Here is an 18,731-nt window from a genome sequence, read left to right as displayed (position 1 = left end):
CTTATAACGGTGAAGCTATATATCTCCACATATGTATTAACGTATGAAAATGTATAATGATAATTGGATCATAAAAAAAAATTATTTAACTTACAATAAATTAATAATAACTCAATTAAAATTAAATATGAAACAAACTCGACTTTTGGTACCCACCAACTGATTAGCCACATCTCTTAAGAAAAAAAATGATTAGCCACATGGGCTAACCCCTTGTGAATTTGGAATCCGGAGCCCAATCATAGGCCTATATGACGAACTTGGGTGGATCTTTAGGCCAATCCATTCTCGTCACGTAATGTAAACTTAGGCCGTGGTAGATTTCCAAAAGCGAACACAACGATACAACGTTGCTCAACCATCACGGAATGTATCGTCTACGATGCCCAACATTGCGGGTCACAACACCAAATCAACGTCTCCCACCTGTGGAGTGCGGGATTAGGGAACTTGACGTGGCACACGGTCGCCGCTACCTTCATCTATAGAGTCACAAACCTGTTATTTGATAACCCATTCTCGACACACAAAGACATCCATCATCAAGTCCATTAGAGCTGAAAAAGTAGATAAACAGGCACAGCCTTGGCAGGAAAATTCTGATGATTAATTGATTAATTACAGAAGAAATTAATGGATGAAAACCTAGTTTTATAACCCTATCTACTGTTTATACGCAAGGTTTCTCAGAAACGGTTGCTTTTTTGTGGGGTTTGGATGTGAAATCGGATCAACTCTATTGGTTGATTTTGATTTTTCATTGAATTTTTTTTTTCTGCGGCCCCCTTTTCTTTTTCCCTTTTTGTAGTGGGCTAGAAATTATCGGTTGATTCTGCATGAGAAAAGTGGTGGCTGAGGGATTGGAGACAGAGTAGAGAGAAGTAAATTTTCTTTGTTGTGGGCGAAACATGTCTGCCGTAGTGTGCGGAAAGAGATCGAATATCTTCGAGGAATCGCCGTCGTCGCCACCAGTCTCCAAGAGAATCCGCTGTTCTTCTTCTTCTTCTCCAGGCAGAACTTTTTCTCCGCCTAGGGTTGCCTCCGCTTCCAGTTTCTGGTTCTCACCAGTGGATCATCTTGTCGCTCTCTTTCCTGATATGGACAGACAGGTTTCTTTCCTTTTAATTATTTTAAATATTTTAAAATTTTCATTTTTTTTCTAATTTTCAGAAGAAAGATATGTCTTCCTTTTGTTGGTGCGGTGTTGCTTGGGGAATTTTATGAAATGATGATTAACTTATTACGTTGTGATTCAGATTTTGCACCTGCACTTATTCATTTGTGATTATATATGCAATTTTGGTTGCTAATAGTTTACATTATAGTTGTCTGATGCATGTATTGCTTACTTTTGATAACACGCCATTGTAAGAGTTAGAAATGTATACAACTTGTGGGCTACAGACGGCAATACCAGAGCTTCCCTTATGGGCTTTATCTCTGTTGTATTAAGGTATCATTGATGTGTTATTGAAACATGGAGGGTGAATCTGGTTGCTAAATTTGGTATTATAATTATTACCATCTTGTACCTTCATTTGGTTAGCCTTGCATTGGATAAGATGTTTCCAGATTGCTAATAGATTTTTCATGGTCTTTTCTTTCGAACTTACATTTCTGCGTGTAGTCCTCCATTGTCTATTGATCACAACATGGGGATACTAAGGGGAGCTAGTGGGTTTGGAATAGCTTAAAGTAGAAATCATCCTTAAAGTAGGAACATGTGTGCTAACGATAATAAATTGTTGTTGTGGTGGAAATATTTTACAAATAACTTCTCTTACTCCTAACCAGTTTATGTTAAATCAGAAAATTACTGATGTTGTCTAAGCATGTTGTCATCTCAGCATGTAATGATGGGACCCGTGTGTTTGGCAAGTCTGATATTTTGGGTGTTTTTGGATGGGTCAAACTCCGCACATCTAGCTTTCCACTTCTCACCCGTTTCCAGAGTGGCTCTCCTTGACGTTTGATTCATAGGTTTTCGTTTTGGTATAACTACTTGCTCATTAACAGATTATGTTAATTAAAGCTGGCAAAGCTATATCCTCCTTAAAACGAAGATTCTCGATTGTTGGCCCCATCTTATACAGAAGCTGTTAAGAAACATGGATTGACACATTTGAATGTTTGTTGTCCTTTAAACAATAGGTAACAAGTGACTAGTGTCAAATACACATATGCTTTGGCTGTATATTGCATGTTCTCTTAGTGAAGAGGTCCCACTTCGTTTAGTTTCTTTGACCAAAAGAATCAAACACGGCGATATTTTGTGTCTTCGCATATATATGACATTTGTAATTATTTTCTTTTTTTCTTTTTACCTTTTAACAGTTTTCGAGATACCATCTAAGCCATACTTCCATTGAAGAGAGGACTTCTAATTCTTATCATAGGTTAGACGATGAAATTAGATTCTATCCTATAGGACATGATCTAATGATGTGCATGATGCTCCAGATGTCTTCACCATTCGTACGGAACATTAACCCCATTTCTTGCTTGGGCAAAATTTGTTTTTGCTCATGTGTTTTTATCCATTAGTCTAATGTTCAATTCCAAAACTAACTTGCTCATGATTTAGGTCTGGATCCCTATTTTAAAATCCTAAATGAAAAAAATACCGATAGAGTATTTATCAATGTGATATCCTGGGGATTCTGATCTTATTTACCAAGAACTTTTAAAGTTTAAATAACTTGTTTTAAATGAAAAAGGTTATTTATGATAAAATTCTTTTGGCCTGAGGGTGAACTGATGATACAAATGGTAAAAAACAATAAATAAATCGTTTTTGGGGATGACAACATAAAATTATAGTCTTTAGCTGAATAATTTACTCTTTACTAACATAGGTTTCCAAAGTTCCTACCGTCTTCAAAAGTTGAGGGTTGAATACATCTAGTATGCCCTTTTCCAGTACTTGTATTAGACTAAAAAGTAATACAAGCCTTTTCCCATACTTATTTATCTTATTACCTTTCTAAAATGTTCCAAACTATCTTTGTAGTTAAAGTTATGATTTGATAGTACTAACACCGAATCCGTACTTTCAGTGGCAATTGTGTAATTATAAAGTGAATGGAAGTTTCTTTTTTGGGGGGAGCAAATAAATGAGTAGATCTTTTTTCCTTGTGTCAATATTGTACTGAAATCCCATCTGAGCTCAGTTTTACTCATAAGACTACTTTATGAAGGGTTTATTTTCCCGTGCTTATTATTTGGTATCTTATAACCTATACTCTGGGCCAACATAAATAGATTACTCTCTCTATCCCACTAAGAATATCTTATTTTCTCTATGCAGTTGTTTTCCCCATTCTTTGAAATAATATGTTACTTCTCATATTTCAACTTTAGACAACATATTGAGGGAATATGAGTTTATTTGAGGAACAAAGTTTGTGTAATGCTGATAAAATATTGTAAATGTCTTTGGTCTCTAATCTGGAATATGAAATAAATTGGCCAGTAATGCTGGATACTGCTTGCATAGTACTCTGTTTAGTGAACAGCCAGATGTATATTTATGACTGAGTTTTCTTGGAAAGTCTTATAACTAACTGAATTTGCAGACGGCTAATTTTATATAAAGGCTGATCTGCTTGTGTCAGTTGTGCATCTTTAATTGTGAAGAGCACATGTTCACCGGGGCTGGACAAGGAAACACGGGCCTCGTTTTTTTGAGTTTCTATACCATGTGCCTTTTTGCAACTTTATTTTGTGTAGTGTGCTTTAATGTAATTTGGGGTAAAATTTGTTTTGATACCCGAGTTTCGCTATTAATGTTGTTTTGGTACTTGAAAAATTGACTTATTTGATACCCCAGATTCACCACTAATATGAGTTTGGTATCCAATTGATGGTTTTCATTTATTTTTTCTATTATGTGTTTAGGTGATGAACATTTTTTCCTTAGACACTAAAATGAAAATAATTAATATACCAATTTTTCTTTTGCGTAAATTTCAATCTATATATTTTCTCTTTATTTGAGCTATTTGACTTCCAAGTGGTTATATTTGATTTATTTACCTAATAAATAATAGCAATGTTTTTATTTTTTGTAATTTCCCTCTTAGCTTTATTATATTTTATATTGTATTAAAATACACATGACTAAAATAGACACCACATATATATAAACCTCTAAAATAGAGTCCTTACTCATAGCGTTTATGCCAATCTTACTTGAGTGTATTTATTATTTTTTATTTTAAAATCGAAGGGTAAAATGGTCATTACCTAAAAAAGAATAATAAAATAAATGAAAAAATCAATCAGGTACCAAAGTGATATTAATGTTGAAATTTGGGTACCCAATTGGGTAATTCGCAATTACTCGGGTACTAAAGTGACTTTAGTGACAAAACTCCGCTACCAAACTAAACTTTACCCTTGTATTTCGTGTTTTTAATTTTCTTGTAATGTTGTATGCGTTACTATGATGCACTTTTATACTCCATATCTTTTCTTGCAGACACAGAACTAAGTTCTTGTCTGTCTCTCCTCTCTAAAATGCTTTATTCTGGTTTTGTTGAAAATTTTGTTATTATATGCAAAAAGGCATGCACTCTGTGCTTCGCCTCTATAGAGTGCACCTCTTGCAGTTGCGCTTTAATGGCAAGGTGGTATGTATTGAACAATTTTTATCATGGATAAGGAGTACAAGTAGCCAGATATTATGGATGTGGGGGCTTAATTGACCGAAATGGCGTTACTTCCTCCACACCCATTTATGAACTTGTGAAAGGAGCGTAAAAGATTAGCTAGTTGCTGAATGTTGTTTCATTAAGAGCATTCATGGTGTAAGAATGGAGGTGACTGTCTCTTATGTGTTCATTATTTACCTGTGATCAATTAACCTATCAAGTTACATCAGATTTTGTGTTGGAGACAATTGTGTGCTATTCTAAATTGATCCTATCTCATATCATTTGTTTCTCAGTATTGTTTTGGTTAATTTGGTGTTCTTAATTTATCATTTGAGTAATGCTGCAGGCAACATGTGATAAACAGACTTCTTTCTTCAACTTTTTTAACTACAGATAAATGATAGCAACAGCATTATAAGATGGTTGAATGACCAGAAACGTTTGATACATACCAAAAGATTTATATGAAGATGATTATTGACAAAGAGCTTAATTATCAACATAAATTTCATTATAGACATAATCATAGTTATACAGAATACTCGGGTATAAATATGTTATTATATTGCCCTTGGATGAGTAATCTTCTTGATACTTTTTAAATGTGCCTATCAGCTAGTTGAATCATCTTGTTCAAAGGTGCAGAATTTCTTGAAGCACTACATTGGCTTATTCTAGTAGCACAAAGGGAAAATGTGTTGCAAGAAGTACTTGGACCTGCATGCTTGTGAATCATGTCATGGCGTTATTCGACTTCTGCCTACAGAATCCATGTAGTTAGTTATTTCCTCTGACCTAAAATGGATGGAGTTTTTAGGGATTTCAATGTTTTTTGGTAACCTTTCTAGTATTAATTGATTTAGTCATCTTGCGCTGGACTCCGTGAAGTTTTGAAGGACTATTATAGCAGTTACCTAATCTAATCCGGTGCCATAAATGATTTTTTCAAATGATGACTTGTCATTATATAGATTTTCTGTGGTCTATTTATTTCTCATTTCTGATGCCAGGCTGATATATTTGGCAGAATTTATACTTTTGCTTGAAATGTTCTCAAATACACATCAGAGTATGTTATGAATTAGTTCCTTTTCCTTAAAGAAAAAAAGAAAAAAACTCTGCCAATGGATGTAAGCTCATCGGCTTTCTTCATGTATCCTGATATGAAGCTTTTTTCACAAAATAAGTTGAATATACATGTTTATCTCTCTTTGCTTAGGGTGTTAATCTAATTAAGTGATTGCTGATGCCTTTGGTTTGTAGTTTCTGGAGAAAGCCCTTGAAGAATCAGGTGATGATTTGGATTCTGCAATTAAAAAATTAAACCAGCTTCGGTTGAGTGCTGGAGCAAGTACATCTGATGCTACTCAGGAAATTGAAGGTCAATTTTCCGCTGAAGGTAACTTTCTTTGGATTTGTCATTTCAGATCTCTATTTTTGGTGCTCACTTAGTAGTTTAATGTTTCCAATCTTATGTCTGTTTGCTAAGTTTGATGTAATTTTCCAAGCATGCTGGATCCATGATATATCATACTGAGCAAATGTAAAATTATAGGAACATGTTTATGCATCATGTTCATGCGCCCTTTCAGAAGCTTCAATTTTACTGTTTTTGTTGATGGGACATTCATAATGAGAGAGATCCGGAGATCTAGAAATATATTCTACTTGTCTAGATATTCTGTTGCTGTTACGGAATTCTCCTGTTGCACTCTATGGTCAGCCATCGCATAATCACTACTTCAGCAGGACTGTTAGCTCTTGTCTAGACGATGTTTGCATCGGAGTACTGGACTAATATTGTTTATAATGTTTTCCTGTTGCACCTTGTCCCTTTCTCCTTTCAGTTTGACCGTCTGATGTTTGCGCCTTGAGATATTTCATGAAGCCTGTGAAATCAGCCATATTTTTTGGCTTAAATGCATAAAATGCCCGTGTGTTTTAACCCCTCCCTGGTTTAAAAATAGGCAAAAAAAAAAAAAAAGAAAAAACCTGTTTTTGTAAATATTGCTTGATGGCCCCTCTCCGTTAAATATAACTAACGGTGTTAACGTTTTTATGAAAGGACCTTCATGCCCTTATTTATTATATATTATCCTTATTTTAATAATCGTTGGATCTGTATTGGTTATATGAGAGCCGGCATATCTAATCAATAATCTTAACTTAGATCTTAAATTTATAAAAAAAAACAATTAAGGGTTTAGATTAACTATTAAAAAAATAAAATTATTATTTTAAAAAATAAATTAAATAACATCAAATATCCCCCCCTCCCCCTCTCACCCCGCAGCCCCCTTAATCGCGGTCGCCCCCTACTTCAGTTATGAACCATTTCTTGCTTCCTGTCCTGACTCATAACTTCAATGCTAACCATTTCTATTAATAGCTTTGTTACTGCCGAAATAAACATTAGTATGGGCTTTAAATGTTTTAATCAGCTCGGAGTTGCAATATTTTGTGATATCAGAAATTTGAAGCCAGTAAAACCTTTTGATTACTTGTAGTGGGATAGGGGATTGCCATCTATTTAAGTTGAATAAAGTTAAAACTGCTCTTTGTTAGCAGGCTTTATCAAAATGGGTATTGTTAAACCAATTGGATAATTGATTTTTAAACTATACTCCTTTTGAACTCCAAGCTTTGCTTCCTCCACTGCCTACTTTGATTTTCTATATTTGTCTGGTACGATGGGAAAGGGAAGGAGGGAGAAGATAGGTTCTGTTGAGGGAAGTAAATTTCTTTGTGTTGCAGCTTATTTGGTCCTGAGGGAGAAGGGAAAGGGAAAAGGAGGAGGGAATAAACATAGGATGGAAGAAGATTATTTATTTAATATAATTTACTAATGAAGGCCGGTTTTCAGTTGATTTATCTCACATAAGGTAAAGTTGAATATCTGTAGTGCTTTATATACTTCCTTTCCACCGCATTTTGCATGAGAAAATTGCTTGTTGGGCTATGCTTATATGTTATAATGTGATGCCACCTTTTATCTTAAAGAGAAAATAGGGGAAGAACAAATTTTTCACTTTATCAAGAGAAGGGGAAATGGAAATGATAAGGATGAAACAGCATAAGAAGAGATAAAATTATTTACAAAAGTATAAAAAATAAAACTATCAATTTCATTCAATTAAAGAATATTGTTTTGATACCATTAACAATATAAAATAATTTTATCAATTAATCCGAACATAGTTTTATATTTGCCCGAGAATTCTATGCAAAATTGGAAGCTCACTTTTACCATTAAAAACTCAAAATTGTGAGTGAAAACAAAACCATGCCCGCAAAACGTCCCTGCCGAAATTATACAGAAGTTTATATGGAGAATGATACAATCAAGGATTATTGCTTATTGCAGCTTTGGCCACCATGAATATATTGTATTGGGAACAGAAATGACATTCTGTTTGTGCTGCTTTGCATATGTCCTGAATTTCTCCAAACACCTAAACTTTCTCTTTTAGTTAAATCTTGGTCATGTAGTGACAGAAAATAATTCTTTGTTGAGGAGGGATGCAGCTTAAACTAGATCTGAAGTATTTGAGCAGAAAGTGATACTTGATCAGGCCCCTGCTGTGTTTTTACTATTTGTCCTGCCCTTTGTATCTTTTATCACTATGTTCAGCTGAATCTGCACTTCTGCTCTCCATTCCCTTTATCATCTTCTCCTACCGTGGTTCAAGGTATTGGTCAATATACTCACACTGTGCAGTCCAAAAAAAAAAATACTTGTTATTTTGCAGCTCTAACTATATCAGCCTTTGGCCAAAGATCTGATAATATTGTATTGTGTCAGTTGATATCATGATATCAGTCTTAATGGATATTATCAGGACAATATTTGTGATATCAGGTTATCTCATATGTTACTTCCAATAGTGGAGCATAAATTCTCTTTCTAGCATTGTTTTATCCACTGCTCTGGAGGACATTTTACTTTATACATAATTTGTTGGTGAGCAAATTTGTGTTACAAAGTTTATCACCAGGATATTATGTTTTACTAATGTTTTCTGCAATAAAGTTTTTACCATGTATGAATGACTACGGTTTTGTGCTATTTGTACTTCTCTATAATCATACTGATGTTTTGGAGTTTTCTGGAATTCCAAAATGCATTTTCCTTATCACCAAATAATACTCATATATGCGAGTACAACTTGAACTCATCACTTATTAATATTATCCGTGATACTGAGACTATGAACCATGGTGGCTATTGAAGGGGTAGTGGGCTTGTTGAAGTGGATCTGTCCATTTTATATATTTTGTTTTTGCTGTTTGTGATATCCATAAGCATTGTTCCACATAAGATTTTAATTCTTCTGATGCTTTGCCACTACTTATCATTCGATGTGTTAAATCGTGTGTCCTAAACTTTAGAACCCCGTTTCAGAAAATGGTTTTAGTTTGACTGGCATGGAGTCTTAGAGGAAGTTAACAAAGTGAAATTTTATCTTTATACTGTTCCCCTTAAGTAATGGTTGGGAGGTGATGGTGTCATATGAATTCATTAAGCGAGTGCATAGTTTTGGAAAAGGTTCCACTTTGGGAACGGAACCTAAGCTTATTTTTAGAATATTAGTGAGAATCCTAAAATGTGTTTTTGTTGTTGACACTTTGTCTATGTAGTAAGACTTGTCAGCTTTTTCACAATGCATATTTGTTCAAATCCTTCACGGGGGAATCAAGAGGAGATCATTTCCTGTTATTGGTACTTTTATGAATCAAAGAGGAAACACACAGTTTTTGTTAATTTACGTAATTAGTCTGGTCCCGCATCCAGTTTCGCAGAAGTTGGAGTAGTCACTTAATTTATATCTAGTAGGAGAGATGTTCAAGGACTTCCAATACTTTTCTTTCTCGTGCTTCCTCAGTTGCTTCTCCATTCCACTATTGAATACCTCCTAGTTTTGGTAAGAGGTTGATTCCACTACTTGTTTTGAATTATGCCAGCCCCTTATGCAAATAGATATATCTTCAAATTCTCTTGGTGTTGCATTTTGTTTGGCACTTTTTACATCATTGGTTACTATAAGTGATAGTATTGATTTTACTTCTGTAAAAAGTCTTCATTTTGATGAAAAATAGTGTCTCAATACTGTGATTTGGCTACCTTCTGTCTTATTTGACGCTTTTGGAGGATTCTTCAGAAACCAAGCTCAATAACTTACTAAGTTGCTCAAGATACAATTCATTAGCTAGTTTTTGCCCTCTGCAAATTGCAAAATCTTCATGCCCATTGAACTTTGCTAGATGCTGAACCTAACAGAAATAGCCTTGTATAATATAATAAATGAGACAAGTTTCTCTTAAATCTGTTTATTGCACTGTCAGATCCTTGAAATATATGTATTATCGAGCTTCTTTGGAAGAGTTTGATGTATCCTGTAAAATGAATGAATTTAGAAAATATACCATTGAATGTGGGTAGCCATCAGTCTTAGATGGATGTCTTTTTAGCAAAAATCATTTTAACAATTCATGACAGCAGACTAGTAGGTATGACAAAGACGAATACATAAGAAGTTCTATTTTCTCTTATTCTCAAACTACAGATTTATCCCTAAGGAAATGTGGATTACATCAATATTGGCCAAGTACAACTAGTTCTTTCAAAGTGATGGCGTTTGGTTCTCTAGGATGAAGTAATATCAAATGTGCAAAAGAAAATTGAAGTTGTCAAATTGCTCTGGTTGCTTGTTAGCTTTATAGTCGTTAACTTTGAAGTGCTGGCTTGAACTCTTCCTTTTGTCTGTTTATTTTATGCTTTTCTGGTGGTTTTGAAGTCATGAAATTTCTTCACGTAATTCGTGATTGTTATTGACTCATGGATGTGGTTTTCCCAGATTGAAAAGTTGATGTTTTCTTATTGCACGTCTGTAGGAAGTTGAATATGAACATTATTGCATATGGCTGAGATGATTATGCTTTATTTCGAATGCAGGCGCATTGATAAATAATGGGGGCACTGCTACGAGAGAGGAACAGCCTGCTGGAAGCAAATTTCCTGCAGATGGTGCAGAGTGGGTGGAGCTGTTGGTTAGAGAAGTGTTAAGTGCATCAAATGTAGAAGATGCTAAGGCACGTGTGTCGCAAGCACTTGAGGCACTGGAGAAGTCCATTTGTGTGAATGCAACCGCAGAGGCTTCCCAGAGCTTTCAAAAGGTGTTTTCTTATATCCCTATTACTTGTTAATCTTATGTAAAGAATCCTGATATTTGATTTTAATGATGTTGGTGATTCATTATCAATTATTATCCGTGTTCATTAAGCTTTTTTCCAGTTTTCTTTTTTTCCTTTATGCATGCATTCCTCTACTGATTTTTCCTGCGGACATTTGGATAGTTAGTATGATCTGAAAGCCAGGTGTTCTTCGTACTTGGTCAATAAAGTTCATATTTGTCGATCCTTTCAGGAGAACACTATGCTAAAGCAGCAACTTGAAGTGCTCATACAGGAGAACAATATCTTGAAGCGAGCAGTTTCTATCCAGCATGAGCGACAGAAAGAGTTTGAGGAAATGGGTCAGGAGTTGCATCAGCTGAAGCAGCTAGTTTCGCAATACCAAGAGCAGCTGAGAACTCTTGAGGTCTGATTAACAAATCTAATCACTTAAGTGCGTATTTTTGGCTGGTTAGACTGTCAAATTACTTTGCAGACATACTCGCTTTAGTCAGATGATACAGATGAACTCGATGAAGCCACAGCAGCCCAGCCTGCATATAATGTCTCGAATTGTTCCAACAACTATATTAAAGAAGTTATCTGCTTAAATGAACCGTCATTGTTGCCCTTTCTCCAACTCTACCTTTTCCTCTTATAAAGGCGATCTTTTTCATCTTCCCTTCATTACTGAAAATGCATACCATGTTTAGTTGATTGGTTTCTAATATAAGTCCACTGAGCTTGTAGTGGCATCTCAGTTTGATATTGGGAACTGATGAAGGTAATCTGATCTGATTCTATAGATGAGTGACATTGCAGACTGCCCTCTGGTGATACAGGGGTGGAGAAAAATGGGTTTGGAATTTGACTTGTTCTGAAGTGAACTCCCTAATCCATGTTTTATATAATGCTTCTCAGGGTTAGTTATCTTTTGGTGCTTGGTGGTTGGTTTTTTGACGTAAGGAAAGAACTCAAAAAGGGTCACGATCCTCTATTAATTATAATTCGTAGACGGTAAATGTGTCATTTTTGTGGATTCAATTCATTTCCTCTGTTCGCAACATTTAATTGGTTTGTCACATCTCAGTTCTTGTCTCCCACATGCCACCTGAGGTACTTGTCTATGTTTGTTTAAGATTGGCAAACTATTGCTGCTTTTCGCAAATGTGCTATTCAATAATGCAATGTAGTTATGTTGATATTAGATTTTTTGAAAATATGTTGATATTATATGTTCTGTTTTCATCAGATCAACAACTATGCCCTTGCGATGCACCTCAAGCAGGCTCAACAAAGCAACTCGATATCTGGACGTTTCCACCCGGACGTGTTTTAGTTATAACCCCTACATGTATTAAATATCAGGTGCACACTGGGTGGCCTAGCAGGTGTAGACTGCAATCACTCTAATAACTACATGACTTTTAATAAGGTACCCAGACTGAGATGGATCGTCTTATCTGTTGAGGGGAAGCCTTTTGCTGTTGCTTCTTTTTAGTGGAAGTCGTTTGAAAGTTTTACTTACTTTTGGCATGCTAGTTGAATCAGATTTGTTGCTCACTCTCAGCAGGCTGTCCTCCCCCCCCCCCCCCCCCCCCCAATGCTCCTCAGCCAGTAGGAGCTGATGGAACACTTTTTCTAGTTAATTTTTTTATGTTTCAAGTGGGGCCGAGTGCTTGAACTGAAATATATACTCTGGAAGAGGAATTTGTGTTCATGAATCTATCTGTAGCATGAATCCCTTTCTGATGACTGTCCTTTCAACTCTTTTCTTGCCTATGTTCTTCGTGAGCATTCTTTTGCAACTCAAGTTATATTTGAAAGGAAAAAAAAAAGGATAGTATTTGAAATATTAAAAAATGTAATTACTACTTGTAGTGTAATACGACTAAATTTATATCATGTGTTATTTCTATCTAATGACCAGGTATGTGTCATGTAACTTTTATATTTTATATTACAGCTTATGATTATGAAGGTGATGAAAATAAAAATTGTCTCTCAACAAGTATAGAGAATTTGGTTGCACAACTTGATGTTCATTGCATGTGAATATCCAAAATTTTATGAATTATTTTGATAAAATGTAGTATTTTGTTATATATTAGTAGGTTTTTTTTTTTTTACTTTATTATTTAGCAAATGAATCTAATGTACATGTCATTAGTAAAAGTTGACGTGCGATGCAAGTTTAGTCGTATTGCATTACAAATAGTAGTTATATTTTTTAATAGTTCAAATATGGTTTTATTTTCTTGTTTTTTTGTGTGAAATTTTGAAACATTTGAATTCAAATTAATAAAATGATTTATACTAATTCGATCCAACCAATTTGCAACCCAATCTATTTTGGATCTATTTTAAAACTCGATCCGTTTAGATATGGTTCAAACCCAATTTGCCACCTCTATCGAGAGTGTGTATGTGCGTGTGAGGAAAGAGTGTGGGTGTATTCTTTTTTTATTGTGTGTGTGTGTGGGGAGAAAGAGGATTATGTGTGAGAAAGAGATGTGAGTGTGTGTGTGTGTGTATGCGTGTGTATATGAACCAAGTTGTGAGTGTATTTGTGTGAAGGGAGAGAGATGTGAAAGAATGTGTGTATATGAGAAAAGAGGAATTGGTGCGTTCTTTTAGTTTTTTTGTTATTATAATTTGTGAGTTGAACCCCTTAAAATTCATATCCAACTCATTATTAACTCATATCCAACTCATATAAAATATAATTTTATTTAACTCTAACTCATATAAATTCATTTTAAAATATAACCAAGTCCAATCAAACTCAAAATTAGTTGGGTTGAATTGGATCCATGGGTCTCAACCCATTTTGCCACCCCTAATCTCAAACCTTCTTTGGTCTTGATTTAAAGATTTGGATTTGCACATATTGGATAATTCTTCCCACCATCATTTTTATTTTTGGGAAAAATATAAACAATATTTATGTGATATTGTAAACGAATAAATTATTTCTTATAAAGAACTACCAAAAGATAATTATGAAATTTCATAACAAGTAATTATCAATTTCAAAAAAAAAATAAATTAACACATCAATAAATTGAAGACACAAATAAAATGCTTTTCAATTAGATACAGGATATATATTACCAATTAGGTTTTTTCTAAAGGGGGCTAAATATCTTATATTTTTAGTCCAACCAAATCCACCCGTAAATTATTCTAATTGATAATAGTATTATGAACTCCACCAAAAAGATGTATGTAATTGGAATTGACGCTCCAATTTTGAATTTTGTGATGATTCAATTTGATTGACCCTGGAGGGTTCAGCTACAGCTTCAGCTTGCTCATCCCCAGCAATAAGAGCAGAAAGTTTCTCCTTCTTTGGGCAGTCGCGAGCACGACGTGGCCCGCACCGATGAAGCATCCTGAATCCGCCTTCAAAGGTTTCCGATTGCTTTCCTTTGGTAGGAGCAGTCTCTCTTTCATCATCACCACGCAAGTGGTCACTGCCTGATCAAATTGCTAATCCTGCTTTCTTGTTTCTCGTCTTCCCCTTTCTCTGATGTAGTTTGCTATTACAATGGCATAGTCGTCTTCTTACCGAGTCAGCTTTGTTTTTGGTCCGCTTCAATCAAAAGACAGTAAACACCAATAATGTCTAACGTGGTGGTGTTGGACAACGGCGGCGGCCTCTTGAAAGCCGGCTTCGGCGGCGAGCGCGACCCAACATGCGTAGTTCCCAACTGCACTGCTCGCCCCTCCTCCTCCAAGAAATGGCTTCTTGCCGACCAACTTCTCTCCCCTACTGAAGACCTGACCTCGGCCACCCTTCGACGCCCATTCGACCGCGGCCATCTCATCAATCCCGACCTCCAGTCGTCCCTTTGGGCCCACCTATTCACTACCATCCTCAAAGTCCACCCGCCCAACACCTCCCTTCTCCTCACCGAACCCCTCTTCACGCTTCCATCTATTCAACGTTCCGTTGATGAAATCATCTTCGAAGACTTTAATTTCAAAGCCCTTTTCGTGTCCGATTCGCCATCCCTGGTGCATTTATACGAAGCCTCGAGGAGGCCGTATGGCTTGGTTTCCAAAGCCCAGTGTAGCTTGGTGGTGGACTGCGGTTTTAGTTTTACCCATGCCGCTCCGGTTTTTCAGAATTTCACGTTGAACTATGGAGTGAAAAGGATGGATCTTGGGGGAAAGGCATTGACGAATTACCTCAAGGAGTTGGTGAGTTATAGGAGTGTGAATGTGATGGATGAGAGTTTTATAATGGATGATGTGAAGGAGAAACTTTGCTTTGTTTCTCTTGATGTGCAGAGAGACCTGAAGATTGCGAGGTGCATGTTCCATATCTTGTTTCATATCATCTTTTTGGGTTCTGGTATTATTGGATTTACTTGGGATATTTTGCTGCTTTGTTTTTGGAATTTTCATTCTGTGATATGGGCTAATATTCGATGATTGAGTGTTTTGTAATTACAAAACCAACCAAAAGCAGATTTTCTGCAAGAGACTGGAAATGTAAACTTGGCTTAGCCAGTCACTTAAATAATGGAGTATACTATTGTCTTGTGGAAACTAATACGGCGTTCATGTTTCTTTTCGAACCTGCTACTATTGTAATGAGTATACTTGGACAGACAATTTAAAGCTGACTGCTAGAATGGTGAAATGCTAGAATCTAATTTTGTAAGGCATATTTGCAATACATAAAAAATGTTACTTCAAGTACTACAATAATTCACACCTGGTATTGTGCTGTTAACCACTGAAAGAAGGGAAAGATGGTGTGGGTATGGATGCAATTGGTTCGTGCTTAATCTTACTCATATAGAGTTATAGAAAAATAGAAAATTTCTTAGCTTTATCATTCTGTGGCAGTTTATGCTTGTAGGATGCTTGTGATTGACAGGCACTTATGAAGTTAGTCTGAAAAGTATTTCCAAGTATGGCATTGAATATCTTGTATTCTTGATTAAATAAGAATTATCGACCACTTATATTGTTGTCATGTATTTTATCTGCAACTCTTTTAGTTGTTTGGTTATGTTGTAGATTTGACTCTGAGCCTTCCTTCTACATAATTATATGATGGAAATCATGTCGTAGTTGTAGGTGCTTTTAATCTATGGTTTAGACATTTAAGGAGACATTATAAATGGTACAGTAAATCATACCTTGCAATTATGCTTGGTGAAGTTGTTAACAGTCTAGAATGCTGACAGCCTGACAATATCGCTGCATATGTTGCTGAAGATTACATATCATGTATGTAAACTTTCACTATCTTGTCCTCCATAGTTATGCAGATCAAAGTATAACTTTATAATACCAATGCGAACTGTCATATATGCACTGCATTGTGCTTTTATGCCTTCGGAACTGCTATTTTCTTGTAAATATTTTGCTTAGTTCCCTTGAAAATGAGTTTCAGGAAACCTGGAAAAGACAATATGTTTAGGTGCACTTACGTGCTTCCTGATGGTGTCACTTATATGAAGGGTTTTGTGAAAGATCCCAATGAAGCAAACAGATACTTGGCCTTGGATGCCAGTGATCCTTCTTCCCCAGCCGGAGAAAAGGAGTATGTGGAGCAGCAGGTTGTCAACGACAAACCCCAGGACAGGAGAAGCGTTGACCTGACAAAAAATGTATTACTGTTCCATCTAGTTAAATTGTTCATTGCCCTTTTGGAGTTTCCAACTTATAGCAGTTTACCTATCCTGCAGGAATTTACCTTGACAAATGAGCGGTTCCTTGTTCCTGAGATGATATTTCGACCAGCTGATTTGGGTTTGTATACCAGTCCATATTCAAATGGTTTCCTATTTTCTTCTTTTACTCCTAGACAGGTCTCAGTTAAAATCTTTGCCATGAATTATATTTGATATTGGATCTTATAATTTCATATTAAGCACGCAGCAGTTTGCGACCTCTTCTTGTGCGTGTGTTACTAGCTCATGAAGTTAAGTACCCTCAGGTGTAAAATTTATTGTAACGGTCGTTATGCTGATTTAGATAGGTTGTGGAAATGTTATGTAGGAATGAACCAGGCAGGACTTGCGGAATGCATTGTTCGATCTGTAAATTCTTGCCATCCTCATCTCCACCCGGTGCTATATGAAAGGTGATGATCTTGGAATGTCAGCTGTAGATACGTCTGCTCTAATTATGGTTGGACCTAAATTATCCTCTGAATCTACTCTAATCCTCATTAATCTTTGTTGTGCAGTATTATTTTGACTGGTGGAAGCACATTATTTCCTCGATTTGCTGAAAGACTGTAAGCATCATTCTCTTCGTTCACAGTTTCTTTCTCTTGCAGCTTTGTCTACTACTAATACTTTCATGTCACCAGAGAAAAAGAGCTTAGACCTCTTGTCCCGGATGAATTCCAAGTGAAGATAACAGCTCAAGAAGAGTTAGATCTTCTTTCATCTGAAAACTTTCTTCTGAAGATTTTATTTTTACTCCTCATTGATACTTATTTGCTTGCTTCCACAGTCCAATTTTAGGCGTTTGGCGAGGAGGATCACTTTTAGCATCTAGTCCTGATTTTGAAGCAATGTGTGTAACCAAGGCTGAGTACGAGGAGCTGGGATCTGCTAGGTGTCGCAGGAGATTCTTGCACTAGTAGCAGATCTTTTAAGGTAATGCTGAAGGGATCCTTTTCCTTCTCACCTCCCCTTCTTGTGGATTGACTTCATACATGTACTCTATACTTGTATGGGAGTATAAAAAACATGTGCTTGTTCCCATTGTGAAAGACAAATATAGCCTGCGCTAAGTATCCTTGCTTATTTAGAATAAGTACTAATTTATGATGTACAACAAGATTGCAAAGACTAAACTTCTTATGGAAGTACACTATTAAAGAAGTAATCTGTAAATCTTTCTTAATTCCCTTTTCCCTCTTCTCTATCTGCTGTTCACTCCATTGTCCTCCGGTTTGAGGCAAAGAATGGGGTAAGCGTAGCTTTCACCGTTCTTGACCGGAGCACAGGGATAGGGGGAAAGCTCTGAATGAAAGATGTGCTTTCTATATCCATTAGGAAATTACTTTTACTTTATTCAAGAAATACTATCTTTCTGTGCCAGTTGAGATCTCCAAGTCTCTTTCTCTATGAGGTCTAAAAGCCATATTGATTACTGATTAACTGATCCCGGATGCGAGCTCGAAGCCTGAAAGCAATCAGGAGCCCATCTAAAGATGGGAGTCGAGGAGTGCAGAAAAAGGGCATTATTACTGTACTACTTTTCCTTCTATTCCACCTGCATTGATTTTCTTGAGTTGTTGGATTTGCATTCTGAGATTGTTGTTATGCTCATTGTGACTCGACTTGATTTTAGGCCAAACGGCCGTCTGTTCTTTTCTTCTCTAAAGCTTTTCAGTGAATAAGAATGGAGTGTAAGATTTCTCCATCTTGTGTGCATTTCAGTTTTCATCAAATATCTTTACTTTTCCACCAACCCACTTTCTTTATTTCTATATATAAAAGTATGAATCCACAAGCGTTTGTTTCCTGTTGTGAAATCTTATTTATTTTACCAGAAAATTAATTTATTATGGCACATTAAATTTAAAATAAACAATAAATGAATAATAAATAAAACACTAATCTAAAGTCTAAACTTAAATCTAGCTATACATGTAAGGAATAATTATACTCCTCTTTCTTGGGGTTTGGTGTAATTACACTTAGATTTCTTGTGGGTTTGGAAAATTATATCTAGCACCTCTGAGGTTTGTTTTTATATAACAAATAAGTTCCTCTGTTAGTTAAAATTCATCGAATGTGTTGATATCAATAAAAAATTAAAAAAAAAATTATATTTATCCTCGATTGATTTAGCACTAATTTATTATAGATCAAATGAATTTCTTTATGATCAAATTACTCTCATACTTCTTTGAGAAATATGATT

General features: G+C 35.6%; 2 protein-coding genes across 3 annotated transcripts; both read left to right on the top strand.

Moving 5' to 3' along the window:
• Positions 1-365: 365 nt before the first annotated feature.
• Positions 366-12,578, top strand: LOC105166451 (uncharacterized). Its single transcript, XM_011085807.3, has 5 exons — positions 366-1,109; positions 5,919-6,054; positions 10,609-10,829; positions 11,080-11,253; positions 12,079-12,578. Exons 1-5 carry the CDS (start codon positions 909-911, stop codon positions 12,163-12,165), a joined length of 819 nt encoding a protein of 272 aa, XP_011084109.1. The 5' UTR covers positions 366-908; the 3' UTR covers positions 12,166-12,578.
• A 1,438-nt stretch (positions 12,579-14,016) lies between these two features.
• Positions 14,017-18,227, top strand: ARP6 (actin-related protein 6). Of its 2 annotated transcripts, none has more exons than XM_020695500.2 (9): positions 14,017-14,239; positions 14,365-15,142; positions 16,240-16,456; positions 16,535-16,598; positions 16,848-16,932; positions 17,038-17,088; positions 17,164-17,226; positions 17,310-17,455; positions 17,904-18,227. In XM_020695500.2, exons 2-8 carry the CDS (start codon positions 14,451-14,453, stop codon positions 17,437-17,439), a joined length of 1,302 nt encoding a protein of 433 aa, XP_020551159.1. In that variant the 5' UTR covers positions 14,017-14,239; positions 14,365-14,450; the 3' UTR covers positions 17,440-17,455; positions 17,904-18,227. The 2 variants fall into 2 exon arrangements, with proteins under 2 accessions (XP_020551159.1, XP_020551158.1); XM_020695499.2 differs by having other exon boundaries at positions 14,017-14,260.
• The last annotated feature ends 504 nt before the right edge of the window (positions 18,228-18,731 follow it).

This window comes from Sesamum indicum, linkage group LG7 (assembly GCF_026168435.1).
Source record: "Sesamum indicum cultivar Baizhima isolate 11 linkage group LG7, ASM2616843v1, whole genome shotgun sequence".
NCBI lineage: Eukaryota > Viridiplantae > Streptophyta > Magnoliopsida > Lamiales > Pedaliaceae > Sesamum > Sesamum indicum.
This window is presented reverse-complemented; position numbering and strand designations above follow the sequence as displayed.

What these genes read in the sequence shown, in the direction of transcription:
- LOC105166451 (XM_011085807.3), top strand. Translation starts at nt 909, where the DNA reads ATGTCTGCCGTAGTGTGCGGAAAGAGATCGAATATCTTCGAGGAATCG. An exon ending in TTCCTGATATGGACAGACAG is followed by an intron (nt 1,110 to 5,918) that starts GTTTCTTTCCTT and finishes TTTGGTTTGTAG; the next exon opens with TTTCTGGAGAAAGCCCTTGA. An exon ending in AGGTCAATTTTCCGCTGAAG is followed by an intron (nt 6,055 to 10,608) that starts GTAACTTTCTTT and finishes TTTCGAATGCAG; the next exon opens with GCGCATTGATAAATAATGGG.
- ARP6 (XM_020695500.2), top strand. Translation starts at nt 14,451, where the DNA reads ATGTCTAACGTGGTGGTGTTGGACAACGGCGGCGGCCTCTTGAAAGCC. An exon ending in AGAGACCTGAAGATTGCGAG is followed by an intron (nt 15,143 to 16,239) that starts GTGCATGTTCCA and finishes AATGAGTTTCAG; the next exon opens with GAAACCTGGAAAAGACAATA. An exon ending in GCGTTGACCTGACAAAAAAT is followed by an intron (nt 16,457 to 16,534) that starts GTATTACTGTTC and finishes CCTATCCTGCAG; the next exon opens with GAATTTACCTTGACAAATGA.